This window comes from Protobothrops mucrosquamatus, unplaced genomic scaffold (assembly GCF_001527695.2).
Source record: "Protobothrops mucrosquamatus isolate PMUCROS unplaced genomic scaffold, P.Mucros_1.0 scaffold_182, whole genome shotgun sequence".
Classification (NCBI taxonomy): domain Eukaryota; kingdom Metazoa; phylum Chordata; class Lepidosauria; order Squamata; family Viperidae; genus Protobothrops; species Protobothrops mucrosquamatus.
Window position 1 is genome coordinate 392,770 of NW_015386258.1, and position 14,679 is coordinate 407,448.

Consider the following 14,679-nt stretch of genomic DNA (forward strand, 5'->3'; position numbering starts at 1 on the left):
ATGGAGTCAACCTGTGGTAAACTAAATTGATTGGACATGATTTGGAAAGGCACATACCTCTCTATAGAAGGCCTCACAATTGACAATGGATACTGTAGCCGAGCAAAAGCCATGAAGTCAAAGGAACTGCCTGCAGAGCTCAGAGACAGGATTACTGCAAGGCACAGATCTGGGGAAGGCTACAATAAAATTTCTGCAGCATTAAAAGTTCCTAAGAGCACAGTGGCATCCATAATACACAAATGGAAGAAGTTTGGCACAACCAGGACTCTTCCAAGAGCTGGTTGCCCGGTCAAACTGAGCAATTGGGGGAGAAGGGCCTTAGTAAGAGAGGTGACCAAGGACCTGATGGTCACTCTGACTGAGTTCCAGAGATCCTACGTGGAGATGGGTCAGAGTTCCAGAAGGACAACTATCACTGCAGTCTTACACCAATTGGGTTTATGGCAGACTGGCTAGACTGAAGCCTCTCCTCAGTGCAAAACACATGAAAGCCCCCTTGGAGTTTGAAAAAAGCACCTGAAGGACTCTCAGACTGCAAGGAACAAGATTCTCTGGTCTGATGAAATTAAGAGTAAATAGTTTGGCCTCAATTCTAAACGTTATGTCTGGAGGAAATCAGGCACCGTTCATCACCTGCCCAATATCCCAACAGTGAAGCGTGGTGGCAGCATCATGCAGTGGGGGTATTTTTCAGCAACAGGAACTGGGAGACTGGTCAGGGTTGAGTGAAAGCTGAATGGAGCAAAGTACAGGGATATTCTCAATGAAAATCTGTTCCACAGTGCCCAAGACTGCACTGAAGGTTCACTTTCCAATATGAGAATGATCCTAAGCACACAGCCAAGATAACACAGGAGTGGCTTAGGGACAACATGTGAATGTCGTGGAATGGCACAGCCAAGCCCTGATGTGAACCCTATTGAACATCTCTGGAGGGACCTGAAAATGGCTGTCCATTGATGGTTGTCATCCAACCTGACGGAGCTTGAGAGGATTTGAAAGGAAGAATGGCAGAAAATCCCCCAATCCAGGTGTGCAAAGCTTGTCAGGTGATACCCCAAAGGACTCAAGCCTGTAATTGCTGCCAAAGGTGCTTCAACAAAGTACTGAGTGAAGGGTCTGAGTACTTAAGCCAATGTGATATTTCAGTTTTTTCTTTTTAATAAATTTACAGACATTTCTAAAATTCTGTATTCACTTTGTCATTATGGGGTACTGAGTGTAGATTAATGAGAAAAAAATGAATTTCAACAACTCTAGACTTTTGTCAACAAAATTGACAAAGGTAAAGCGGGTCTGAATACTTTCTGAATGCACTGTACGTTCATAAATGGAGCTAGTCAATACATGTACTCATATTCACCTCTTAAATACACCTCCAATGTTTCAGAGGTACTTTACTAATTCCCATCAGCACCATCCCATCAACTTCCTGTTCACACCAGGAAGGACTGGAATCCAAACAAGTAGCAATGGACAGCCAAGACAGTATTCTATTATTAAATAATAAACCATTGTGCCATCAAACATGTGTTTTAAATTAATAAATTACCCAATGATTTTAGTAAGAAATTGGGAGCTGTATTTACCAAATTTATGTGCTAGTGAAGGATAGTGTCATTTAAATACGCAGCAATGTTTTTCTATTCTAATCCAATTTGTATCACTTTGAAAGTCTCAGCTATCAATTATCCCTATTACTCAATTATCCCTGTTACATTACTCTTCATCTTCTGCTTCTACTGCTCCAATCAATACTGAATGTTGTTTGAAAGACTCCAGTGAGGCAATTTTCCCAGGAAAAAAGAGGGGAGGAAAATGACTAACTGGTCTGTACTGCAAATTTTAAAGATTCTCTAGAAACAACACATTCACCAATGTTCTTTAATTATGGTAAAGTGTTTATTACATACCTGTGTTTTATCCAAATACCATAGAAAGATCCATGCACTCCCAGATGCATATATTTTAAAATTTATATCAAATTTCTCAGAAAAGAAGTTAGCTTTATATCTGTAGTTTACTGCAAATTGTTTTCAGTGAAATAGAAGTTGCATAGAATTTTGTAGCTCTACATCTGTTAATTGTGAAATTGTGTTACACATTTATATTTTAAATTTCTTCCATAATTCCATAACATTTTGTAACCATATATTTAGAAACAGACATGTTTCATGATAGAAAGTGTACACATTATTATTGAAATTATTAGCATATGTACAAACATGTTTTCCAAGTCTTAATGTAATATGTTGTAGTGATGAACATTCTCTACAGTGAACATTTCACAATAAAAGGCCAGTTACTGTATAACGCAAATACAATATAAAATACAAGCTGTTGCATGCACTTCATTTACCATCTTCCCATTCCCCACCACAATGAAAAGCAGCAATCTCAAATTATAAAAACACAATTCTAAATAACACTTATTTGTAAAATATTTACACAGAATACAACCCAGTTCCAACCGAGCACTTTTAAATACCCACTGATTTCAAAAAGAAGTTGCAAAAACAGTTTTAACATTTCTTCCAGTGAAACCAGAGGACTTTAAAATGCTTATGTCCAACTAGATTATATCCATAATATCTATAGCATGATTTTTTTTATCTGTTAAGTTAAGCAGAAATGAATGTTTAACTATGATCTCTACTCATCTTTCAAATAAACATTATCCTTTGGTTTTGTTACAGTAAGTGCTTTTACATCATCCAAAAGTCTTCTAGGTGTCACAACGTGAGTAGATCCTGGTAAAAAAAAATACAGTCATTAACATTAATCTACCACATTCATAACTCATCACTTTTAGAAAGAGCTGACATAGTCATACTCCACTCAGTAACAAGGATGCAGCTGTAGAGGTGGCCAACAGTATTAAATATCTGGGGGTGCAGATAACTAACAATCTGAACTGGTCTCTCCACACCTCATCCTTAGTGACGCGTGCAAACCAGCGTCTGCATTTCCTGTATCTGATGAGGAGAGCACATCTCTCTCCTTCTGTCCTGGCCATTTTTTACAGAGGCACAATTGAGAGCATTTTAACAAACTGCATCACCGTCAGGTTTGGTGGCGGCAGTGCCTCAGATAGAAAGTCCATTCAGAGACTGGTAAGGACAGCCGAGAAGATCATAGGAAGCTCACTCCCTGGTAGTCAGGATGCTGCTTCTAAGCGCTATGTGCTTAGAGCTCAAAGCATTGTTAGAGACCCCCACACGCCCACTTTACAGTCTATTTCTGTTGCTCCCCTCTGGAAGGAGGTTTTGAAGTATTTCTAGCAGGACTATCCGATTATGCAATAGCTTTATTCCCTATGCCAGTGGTGGCGAACCTATGGCACGGGTGCCAGAGGCGGCACTCAGAGCCCTCTCTGTGGGCACGCGCGCCGTCGCCCCAGTCCTAGGCCTTCAGCTGGGTTTTATAAAACCTTTTCGCTTTAGGCCTCCGCCGCCGTGTGCCAAAAAAAAGGTTCAATCAGTCAATTTCAACTTGTCGCGGGAAAAAGAAGATCTTGCAAAGTTGGAATTGATTGATTGAACTTTTTAGTCCCACCCAGTCTGCTGTTACCACCGCAGCCACGCCCACCCAATGGGCCACGCCCATTCAATGGGCCACACTCACCCGGCACCCGATGATGCATAAGTGTGTTTTAGGTTGCAGTTTGGACACTCGGTCTCTAAAAGGTTTGCCACTGCCCTATGCCATCCATCTGGTAAACTAGCAAGAATCGTTTTTCTCGCCATGCACATGTATACATAATCTGAACTAGACTGTGTTGTCTCTCTGTGCCATATAATATATGTGGGTATATGCTGTAATTCTGTATTTATTTATTTTTGTCGTATTTATGTAGTATATACTGTAGATGGTGGCCTTTGAAAGCCGTATGCAATGACATTTCATTTTTAATGTATGCCGATTAGTGTACATTCAAAGTGACAATGAAGTTATTATTCTATCCTATTCATAGCAGACTACATTATTTTTTTAATGTGCAGAAGAAAAACGTAATAGCCTTTTCATTTTAAAAATGAAAAACTTGATACAGTTCCATTAGAGAGTAAGGACAAAGCAATTGCAGGGGCATTCATACCAATTTTTTTTAAGAGATATTTATATCCTGCTTTTATTATACTTGTAAATAACTCAAGACTGCAAATTTATCTAAGACTACTATTACTCCCATTTTCCCCATAGCAACAACCCTACGAGGTAGGTTGGGCTGAGAGAGTGTGACTGGCCCAAAGCAAATGCAGTGGTCATAAGTGCAAACTCATTGTTCGCACTCATGGGCGCTGTTTTGCCGAAAACCAAAAATGCCTGTTTGGGACAAACCACTGCAAAACAAGGTCATGTAACTGTGGAATGCTGCAAACAGTCTAAATGTGGCTGTGTTGCTGAGTGCCATGGGAAATACAGCCTGGGACGTCTTGGGAATAGGGAAGGCCTTGGGAGGGCCAGGGCAAGAGGCCCCGTGCCTGTGCTAGGCTTCCAATGGCCTCCCCCACCCAGGAGGCACCCTGCACTCCGCTTAATGACCCACACATTCATTTAACATTTCATTAGGGAGAGCAGGGATCGGGAGATTATTAGATGAGATGTTTTACCTAATAACCGCCATGGCACGCGACCGTAATGGTCATATCTCAAGAATTTTCTGTATTCAAAAGATAGGCAGAATGGCTTCCCCTATAATATGTTTGTGTTATTTCATTTTCACTGTTTCTGTCTTTGGCTCTTTGTAAGCTTTCCCCCTTTTTTATATATTAAAGCAATAAAACTATACTGAAAAAGCAAGCTTACCAATAATAACTTCACAAGACTTGTATGCCTGAGAAACTTCATAAGCACAACGTGTCTCTGAATACGTAATGCCTCCAATGACAAACACAATCAACTTTGCACCACTCTTACGTTCATCCAAGTAACTAGTTTTGGGTTTATGACGAGCACTGTAAAGGGAAGTACACAGAACTGTTCAAACTAATTATCAGGAAAACAAGGAGCAATTGTGTCAAGTACATTTAAATTCCTAACCTCACTGCTCCTGAACCATTCCAAGGTGCTGGGCACTGGGAACAATAAGGCCACTCTTTTGAATCTAATTTATTTTCTATAGCATCCTGGAAAACAAAGAAATATGACCCTGTTATATTACTCAAAGATTCACATTACCTGTAACCAGCAACCAGACTGAAAGTAGCAAAATTTCTTAGATTAATAGGCAATATATTAACAAAAAATTAGAACAGAAGTTGCCATTTATGAATCACTTTCTCAATGAAAAAACATTTCATAGTTAACAATAATTTATGTTCAACATTCCAAATATTTATCACTGCATGTCTCCAAATATTTATCACTTCATAAGGACATGAAGTGATAAATAAATAAGGACATTCCAAGACAAGGACATTCTTGTTTATATAACTGAATAATTTTCTACTTGTACGCTAACATTAGAAGGGAGACAGAGCTGCATACTACATACGGTAGTATGTAGTCAGTTTAAGGAATTAAAAATGCTGTTTATTTCCAGCAATATTTATTAGTGTTTTCTCTCTCTCTCTCTCTCTCTCTCTCTCTCTCTCTCTCTCTCTGCTCTCTCTCTCTCTCTCTGTGTGTGTGTGTGTGAATGTAGCTTTCTATTAAATTTTTGAAGAAAAGCACTTTTTTTTTCAGTATTTTAAATATATTCTGGGATTCTTCTTAAACTATTTGGCTTCTTCAAAGTACTTTCTGCATGCTACTCAAATGCTAAGAACTGCAAAAAAGTGTGTGTGTGTGTGTGAATGTCCAAATATGCCACTAGTTAACTTTCGTTAAAGAGAAATGGACATTAATAGTTTTTCAAATTCTGCAGAATAATATTTTTCTGTAACCCAAGGATTCAGCATAACTAAAAGTGAAGAATTGTTCCATTAAATACACACGTACAGGTAATCCACAAGTTATGAGTGTTCACTTAACACTCGTTCAGTTACATGAGCGCCCCCTAGTGCTTATGAGCAAGTCCCGAAATTACGAATTTTGCAGCAACATGGTAGTCATTTGCTCTTACGAGCGACCGCAGAGGCTCTGCAACATTCACCCTGGTTATTCCCTCCCTCCCAACCCCCGCCCGAGTCTCCCTAGGCACCAGGCCTTCCATACTCAACCTGCGAAAATTGAGAACCTTCGCTTTCTTGGCTGCTCAAGGCCTTCAGTGCCTTCGCAGAGAATAGAAGCCTAAAGTAACACAAGATCATGCGAGATCACTGGGGTAAGATCTCACGCTACTGATCTCATGTGATCGCATGGTACTTTAGGCCTCTGTTCTCTGCAACAGAGAACGGAACCGAAACCAGGGGATGCTTCCACATGCCTCCGGAGGCTGGATCGGGGCGTCAGAGGCCTTTTCCAGACTACTGCTGTCCGGATCTGAGGCCGGGGGACGCTTCTGCAGCCCCCCTGCGGCCCAATCCGGGCTCCAGAAGCCTTTTCCAGGCCGCTGACACCCAGATCTGAGGCAGGGGGATGCTTACGTAGTTCTCTGTCATCCCGTTTCCAGGCAGCAGCAGCCTGGAAAAGGCTTCTGGAGCCCGGATTGGGCCGCAGGGGGGCTGCAGAAGCATCCCCCAGCCTCAGAACTGGGCAGCAGCAGGATTCATGGCAGAGAGGAGATGGATCTTTTCCAGGTGAGTCCGGTGCGGCAGGAAGGGAGGGAGAAGCATGAGGTATCTTAGTGGGTCGGGGAGGCCTTAGGGGCCTGTTCCATCACTAGGTCCTCCATGGCCTTCCCCACCCTGAGATACCTCATGTTCACTTAATGAGCCGTATGCATTTTAACGAGCAAGGGAGTGAACTCGCTCGAGGTACAAGATCCACTCTACGAGTTTTCGAGTTATGAGTGGAATGGGCAGGCTCCATTACACTTGTAACTCAAGGATTACCTGTATACACTCACATCCTCTCTTTAAAATTTCTGCTTAAGCATTCTTCATGAAAAATTTACCTCCATGATATCTTTAACAATGGGTGTCCATCTAGAAAGCTGAAATGTTTCTTCTGAAGAGCGATCCCTTCTGGATGATCTTCGTTGCGTTGCAGACTAAAAAGTCACATGTTTATTATCATCTAAGAAATCAGATATTCACTCAAAAATCCACAATAGGCACTCCTCCTAAGTTGCAATTTAGCTGTTTGCCTTGTTCTTCATAAATCTAAATTATCTACCCTAGCCTGAGATTCACTAAACATTTCTCTTTTAATGTTCCACTCCATTCAATAAGAAAATATGTACACTCCAGCTTCGGAGTTCAAAATTTCTGGCACAATGTAGTAATAAGAGACAAGTATAGTAGGTTCAGATTTCCCATCATCAACTATGAATACATTGGTTGCCCTCAAATAAGCATTACATCTGAGGTCTATCTCCATAGCCACTTTAACTTGAGATAATTATGCAAACTTTTTATTAGGTTATTGAGATCATCTTTATAAAACTTTTTGGAATGCTTTCTTATATTATAAATCCAGTATGATAAACAGATTTTGTGCTATTTATCTGCATTCTGCATCACTGTGTTTCTAGCTCTCATTGCCACGTAATTTTCATAAATTGTTCTAATTATAATGACTGCTGACTGAAGAATTTGGAGAATTAAATGAGAAGAGAAATAAAATGCAAAGGTGTAAAATTGAAACTAGTGTACTGTATGAGAACCTTGAAAATAAGTGAAGTAAAATAGTTTTCAGGAAAAAAAAGTTGTATTCCTTACTGTAGTGAGGACAGGCACACCAAGGTACTTCCAATTGTTTATCATGTTGCTGTCATTTTCTATCTGTACATTTTGGATCAACTTGTCCAAATTTTCTTGGGTAGTTCCTTTTTGATAAATGTGACATTTTGAATTAGTAAACAACAGCAGTTGCATGGAATAAATTTCAAGCTACGTTAAGTCATCAGTGAAAACTTTATACGCCATAGGAATTTATACAATGCTAAATATGTTTCCATCGTGCCAGTGTTTATTATCATCCTTTCCTAGTTACACTTCTCAAAACATAATGATTTTGATTTTAATGTACTGAAGAAGATCATTTAAGTAACATTTCTCATGATTTCTCCTCCTGAGCATCTTTTGCAGTCATGACTTGGACCATTTTGTGCTAGGAAATGATAGCCTAATGAGGAAGGGAAGAATTGCACCTAAAATGGTGCTGAAGTCTGTTTTTTAGATAAGCTCAATGAATCTTATAAAATTGCTTTCTGGAGAAAAACAGGATAGGAAATTTATTTTCCTGCGAATTTCTCTTATAGTGCAATCTCATGCTTTCTTAGAAATCTCACCAAATTAAATAGTCGTTAAATATTTGGTATATTGCCAAATCAATTTTTGTTAAGACTGCAATTAAATTAAATTACCTTAGGATTCAAAAAATGATGTGGCCTGCAGATGCACTGTCAGGCACAGCTATGTTTTATTTTTATGTAAATTGACTGCAATGCATTTAGAAATATTTTCTCCCAATAACCCAGTTCCACAACAAGTGATGTACAATCAGTAATCAACTTAAAAGGTCCTGACACCAGAAAACAGTAACCATAGCTTTCAGAGAACTTATATGATAAATGTAAATTTATCACATCTATATTTTTATCACATATGTTCAATATCAAATTATAAATAGAAGTGGTTCTGAACTGTATGAAGCAAACCTTACCATTTGTGCCGAAGATATAGAGAAGAATAGCTCTTATTTTATCGTAACTATCATGACTTTTATTAAGTAGTACTGGAAGGAGAACCCGCATTGAGTCTTTCACTTTCTGTCCCACAGCATCTATTCCAAGAGCCAAATCCTACATTATAAACAAGAAAATACAGCAATAATTTTAGCATAAACTTCACTGTAATGCTTCCATTGGTTTTTAAGCCTTCATTTCAGCTACAGAATTTTGAGGAATTTCTTGTCACATTTGAACTTTTGATGAAAGTCCTATTTCCCACATATAAGTATTACTGGATTATTTTGCTAAAGTAGGTTCCAAAAATTCTGAAAATATCAGAAGCAAATAGAACAGAACTGTATTAAAGCAAGTTTTAGTCAATCTTGAAGTACATTGTAAGAATGAATTCGCCTTTTCTATTTTATAAATAAATCAAACCATTATGTTGCTTGTCTCCGGTTCTCTTCCTACCCTTAATTAAAAACTTAACAATGGGACACTACGGCAATTTCATTTCTAAAAGTTTAGGATGTGATACAGTTAAGGCCCTTCCAATTATCAATGAGCTAAAAAGACTGCAACAACATTTTTGTCCTAGAAAAGAGTGCACTGATCAAGTCACATCAACATTCACATATGTTAAGTGCTACTTCATCTTAAGGTAAATCTATACCCCAACCCATTCAACACACATCAGAAGTATAGGAATGCATATCAGATGTTATCTGAGCCCCATCTCCAACATTATTCAGTTCTCCAGGCATGGTGAAACAATCTTTTCAGGTTTTGCAAGACAAAATAGAAAACCAGCACTTCCTACTGTACTTCATCCTATATAGACTGCCTTAGAAGAGTAGGAATCCCCTTCATAATACTGTACTACCGCATTTCCCCGAAAGTAAGACCCGGTCTTACTTTCTTTTGAGCTCTAAAGTAAGCACTTGGATTTACTTTCGGAGAGGGCTTACTTTTTGCCAGTACCGGTAGGCCGCAAGCGCGTGGGGGTGGGGCGGGGCCTGTACATGGGGTGGAGAAGCAATGCAGCGGTGAGAGCGTGGTGGCGGAACAGGTATGGTACTGGGGTGGGCGGGTGGCGTGCGTGCCTTCCCTGTGTCAGGCCAACCCCTGCAGCCATGGGGCGGCCATGCTGGGAGGTGGCGGGAAGGGCGCTGAGGTGGGGGCGGCCAGGCCAAACAAAACGGCAGATGGAGCACTAGAGGCTCGGGGAGGGAGGGTGGTGAAGCGGGCGGGTGTGCTGCCGTCAGCACCCATGCCTTTCCTTACCTGACTCCCAGCCCCGTGCCGTTTTTCCTTCATGACCTGCCGCCACATGCAGGTAAACATAAGAAGTTTGTGGGAGAAAAAAAAAAGATCAATCAGTTCCAACTTCTCGCGGAAAAAAAAGATCTCGCAAAGTTGGAATTGACTGACCATTTCCCCCCCCCCACACACAAACTTTTGTTTCCTTGCATGCAGCGGCCGTAGATCATGAAGGAGGGGTTCCCAGAATATTTCTTTACTAACTGACCAAGTCGAGATGGCTGACGGATGGATGGACAGATGGATAAAAAAATAAACTTAGGTTAGGATTTGTCTAGTATAAAAAACCCTGGACATTTGAATGCTTCACATACCTGTTCCACTTTGCACAGCTTTTCTATATTACTCTTAAATTTATTCATGCAATCTTCAGCTATGTTAAGGTGCACAACTTGCTGTAAAACAGAAAGGGGAAAAGCTATTTTTTCTGGAATTATGTTAAATTACATTTACAATTTAAGAATAATTGACAAACACTTGTATTTCCTAAAACCAATATGTTAGGATTTGGATTTAAATAAAAAGCAATCACATTATTCATAATTTTAGGCAGAAACTGTTGTAAGTATAATGAACAAGACTTACACTATAGTCAAGCCATTATTTTATTTCTGAGACTGTAGCTGTAATAGTCAGGAAGAAAATAAAGTCTACTGAACTTAGAAGGATATATCTTAATGAAGACATGCTTAGGAAATAATGAAATAATGGAAATTATTGATTTTTATGACATTTAGAATATAGTAGTAGGAATTCATGAGGGTTAATAACTGCAGCAAATTAGAAAGTTCACAGAGTCACAAAATGTTAAAGCATTATATCCATGAGACTCATCAACAGTTATACAATCCTTTGAGGTCTGCAGAGGTATTTAAATGACTAAAATCAAGACTAAATGAACTGTGATCTGCTCAAACAATAACCATGTAAATATATAAGATCTGTTTAATTCAAATATAAAACTACCGAAAAATCATGGTTTTGATACATAATAGTGTACTGATGCAGGTACATCTATAATCATGCTTTTATCTCAGCATAATTTGGGCAGAGTTTTAGGCCAAAATCAGGATTTTAAAAGAAAGAAGTCAAAATTTCCAATATGGTATGAATTACTGAAGCTCAATCATTCTGCTGTCAACTATATAGATCATATAAGGCCACCTCTGAAAATTGGTTTTCATCTTCTCCACTTACTAACAAGGAAATTTCAACAATTTTATAAAATAAGACATATTAAATAGGACAATTATTATTGAAAGCCTTAGAATCTGGGAAATTAATTTGAGTTTAAACTCAAATCTTGTTAGATATGTTTGTGCCATAGAAGTATTTTAAAATCTATTTGCAGTAAGTCATCAAAAATGTACCCCAGATTGTATTGTACCCCACTAAAATTAGACTATTAAATTGTAATCTTTCTAGATTGTGATAGCAGGATAATAAGCAAATTGGAATCTATTACCAATTCTTGGGTTGAATGTACATTTGGAAATTGAAAATCCTTTCACGGCACCAAAAGCATATACATTGATATATAAGAAAATTTGATAGCTGCCAGTTTTGTTACTACAAATTATGGAATTTAAGTGTGGAGAAGTGTGCTCTGGTTAACAAAAAAACACAGGAAAAACTTACAATGAATAAAGGATATATTCAAACATGGTCATTGTTAATATAGCTAACAATATTTTGTATAATAAATTCCCTTCATATAAATATCATTCTGGATAGAAATACTGAATATAGATGTTTATAATATTTTGTCTTTTTCTCTCTCCGAAGAATATATACTTTCAAGTTTCAGTGTATTCCTTCACTTCCTCCCTCTGCCATTTTTTCTTCCTTTTCCTTGCTGATTCATTTTTTTAACTACATTTTAAAAAATATTGTTTTCTTCCACTGTCATATAATTTTCTGCTTACCTTAGTAATCTGCTTGCGAAAGTAGGGCATCTTTTTCATAAGCTGGGCCAGATTAGTTAATGATATCTGGGAAAAAGCATTTGTAAAGTCAATTCAAATATTTAAAATTTATTTTTGTCCTCTTAATTTTTTCATTCAAAGATCAGGAAATATAATTATTACAGAGTACAATAAAATTAATAAGGTTACTGTCTTATAGATAAGGTAACAATATTGCCAGAAAATGTTTTAGGGCCTATGAAGGATTTTAATCATTTATCAAAACAGTTAAGTATTAAGGGCATTTTATATATTTGAAATCCAAGAACATTTGCTTTTCAGGAATTCTCCTTTCCACATCCGTTCTTTTAGCATCATGTTGTTGGCTAACTGTTTAAAGGATGATTTAAAGAATACATTACTACATTCTTTATTACATTATTATTATATAAACATAAAAAAAATCTTACTTTGCCTTCTGTTGCTTTTCTTTTTGAAGAAACTTCCTTCATAAGTTTTGGTATTTCCCTGAAAGTTTAAAAGAAATCTTACTAAATTAAATATACATAGAACAGTTGTCTACAGAAGAGGTCCCCAACCTTTTGGGCACCAGGGACCGGTTCCGTGGAGAGAGGTTTTTCCATGGACCGGAGAATGTGTGGTTTTGTGTGCTGCCTGCATCCCATGGATGGGGCTTTGTTTGTTTCTGCGGACCGGTTGTTGGCATGCCACGGACCGGTACTGGTCCACGGATCAGGGGTTGGGGACCCCTGGTCTACAGTGTCATTTGCTTAGTGACAAGCATTGTTTTAGACTAGCCTGTCTCAACCTTTTTACCCAGGAGGAACCCTGAATAATTTTCAGCTCTCAGGCAACTCAGGAAGCTGAGATGTGGCATGCATAAGACTCCCACTAGTTCAGAAAATGTTTACATTTTTTTTTGTGAGCACTAGTTCAGAATTTTTTTTTTAATCATGATTTTTCATAGAACCTGTAATGCTTTCTCATGGAACTCTAGAATTCTGAATAAAAAATAAATAAAATAAAATAAATTTTAAAAAAATCTGTTTCAAACAAATATAACTTTATGTATGTAGACAGGTTGGTGAGAAAAATATTTAGTAGTTCAACCAAAATAGCCAAATGAGGAAGACAGGTTATTTCACCGTCAAATAATTCTGTGAGGTGCTTATATTTTAATATATCTACACTGTGGGTTCTGCTTGTGTACATACACACAGAGGTTTAAGCTTTATGTAACTGTTATTCCATAACTGTGCTTATTAAAAGAAAAATTTTTTTTAAAAGAATATTAAAAGAAAGTGTCACTTACTCCAATACAGCCGCAATATGTCTGTGTCGGATTTTCACCCAAAGATCATCTTCTTCTTCTAGAATGGCTTCTCTTTCTTTCCCACTTGCACCATCAGTCTTATACCTATGTTTAAAAAGCAGTTTATTCATTTTAATCTATGAAGCTAAAAGTACAAAATATTTGTGGCACAGATATTTCATAATTACAGAAAAGCAGTATAGCAAAGCTCTTATTTTGAATGCATATCAAGAATCTGAGGAAAATGCAAGTTGCACTTTTCATGAAGTGCTGCAGTTTCAAGCATTGTCTATGTCCCTAAGCAAATGTGGAGGTAATATCTCATATGGAAAGTTTATGCTGAAAGTATAATTTTATGAAGTTGCAACAACACATATAAAACTGTGTGAACTGAAATGCAACACAAATTCCCTAAACACCATTATAAATGTGTTTAGATTATCTAGCTTCTCCTTTAGTACACTGAATTTGACACTACTCAGTTTTTTTAAATCCTGTTCTGCAGAGAATATTCTATTTTACATAAATAAATAATCCTAAATATAAACTTCACATGCAATCACAGCAGACTCTGATAGAGTAACTATTTAATTCACATATATCTATAACTAACATGCTTAGCATTACATTTCCAACTATTAAGCAGATTACTAAAGACTGAAGGAATACTATAGAGCGTACTAAAGTTATGCCACGAAACACTTTATATGCATAGAAACTCACAGAAACTGATTCAACCAGAAAGCAGTAGAAATACAAGAGGGGAAAATGGAAAGTTAGTTTTAGCAAAAGTTATTTCATGGCTGTAATACTAAATAAAGCACTGACTACTCTTGAAGCATTTCTTCTAATTGAATGCAATAATTGTTCACTAATCTACATTTGTTTGTATTTGATATACAGCTACTAGGGCTGGGCAAATTCTTCAATGTAATTGCTTATGAATGCACAGGATTATGTAGGAAGCGCCTCTTTTCTCTGAGTCATGCAGTTCCTTCTAAAGCTGTTCCTGGCTGCCTCTGCACACATATATATGCATGTAATACCACTTCACCAGCAGGCAGAAAACACCGAGAGCAAATAATGAATAGCTGTGCAAATTGTAGAGAAAGACATGGCTGTTTTAATAATTCAGAAAGAGGCGGTGGTTCACAGACACTACTTTGTGTTCCTAAGATTGGTTTGGAAACATTTACACAAGCCATACATACCGTATTTTCCGGCGTATAAGACGACTTTCTAAACCCTGAAAATCTTCTCAAAAGTCGGGGGTCGTCTTATACGCCCGGTCGTCTTATACGCCGGAAAATACGGGTATTCAGGCAGGCTTCCAGAGTTCGGCTGGCAGGATGCAGGTAACCCCTCCCCCCGTCCTGCCGCCTCCCGCCGCTCCCCGTCCCGCG

At 38.0% G+C, this 14,679-nt stretch overlaps 1 protein-coding gene across 1 annotated transcript in view; it reads right to left on the reverse strand.

The window, feature by feature from the left end:
* Positions 1 to 1,886: 1,886 nt before the first annotated feature.
* Positions 1,887 to 14,679, reverse strand: part of STXBP3 (syntaxin binding protein 3) — a 33,313-nt gene continuing 20,520 nt past the window's right edge. Inside the window, exons 10-19 of the mRNA XM_015823992.1 lie at positions 13,277 to 13,381; positions 12,414 to 12,471; positions 11,965 to 12,030; positions 10,354 to 10,434; positions 8,713 to 8,851; positions 7,767 to 7,873; positions 7,001 to 7,096; positions 5,044 to 5,129; positions 4,810 to 4,958; positions 1,887 to 2,753 (exon numbers count right to left, since the gene is read on the reverse strand). Of these exons, the coding sequence (XP_015679478.1) occupies positions 2,656 to 2,753; positions 4,810 to 4,958; positions 5,044 to 5,129; positions 7,001 to 7,096; positions 7,767 to 7,873; positions 8,713 to 8,851; positions 10,354 to 10,434; positions 11,965 to 12,030; positions 12,414 to 12,471; positions 13,277 to 13,381 (985 nt within the window). The 3' untranslated portion in view covers positions 1,887 to 2,655. The remainder of the gene's footprint in view (positions 2,754 to 4,809; positions 4,959 to 5,043; positions 5,130 to 7,000; positions 7,097 to 7,766; positions 7,874 to 8,712; positions 8,852 to 10,353; positions 10,435 to 11,964; positions 12,031 to 12,413; positions 12,472 to 13,276; positions 13,382 to 14,679) is intronic.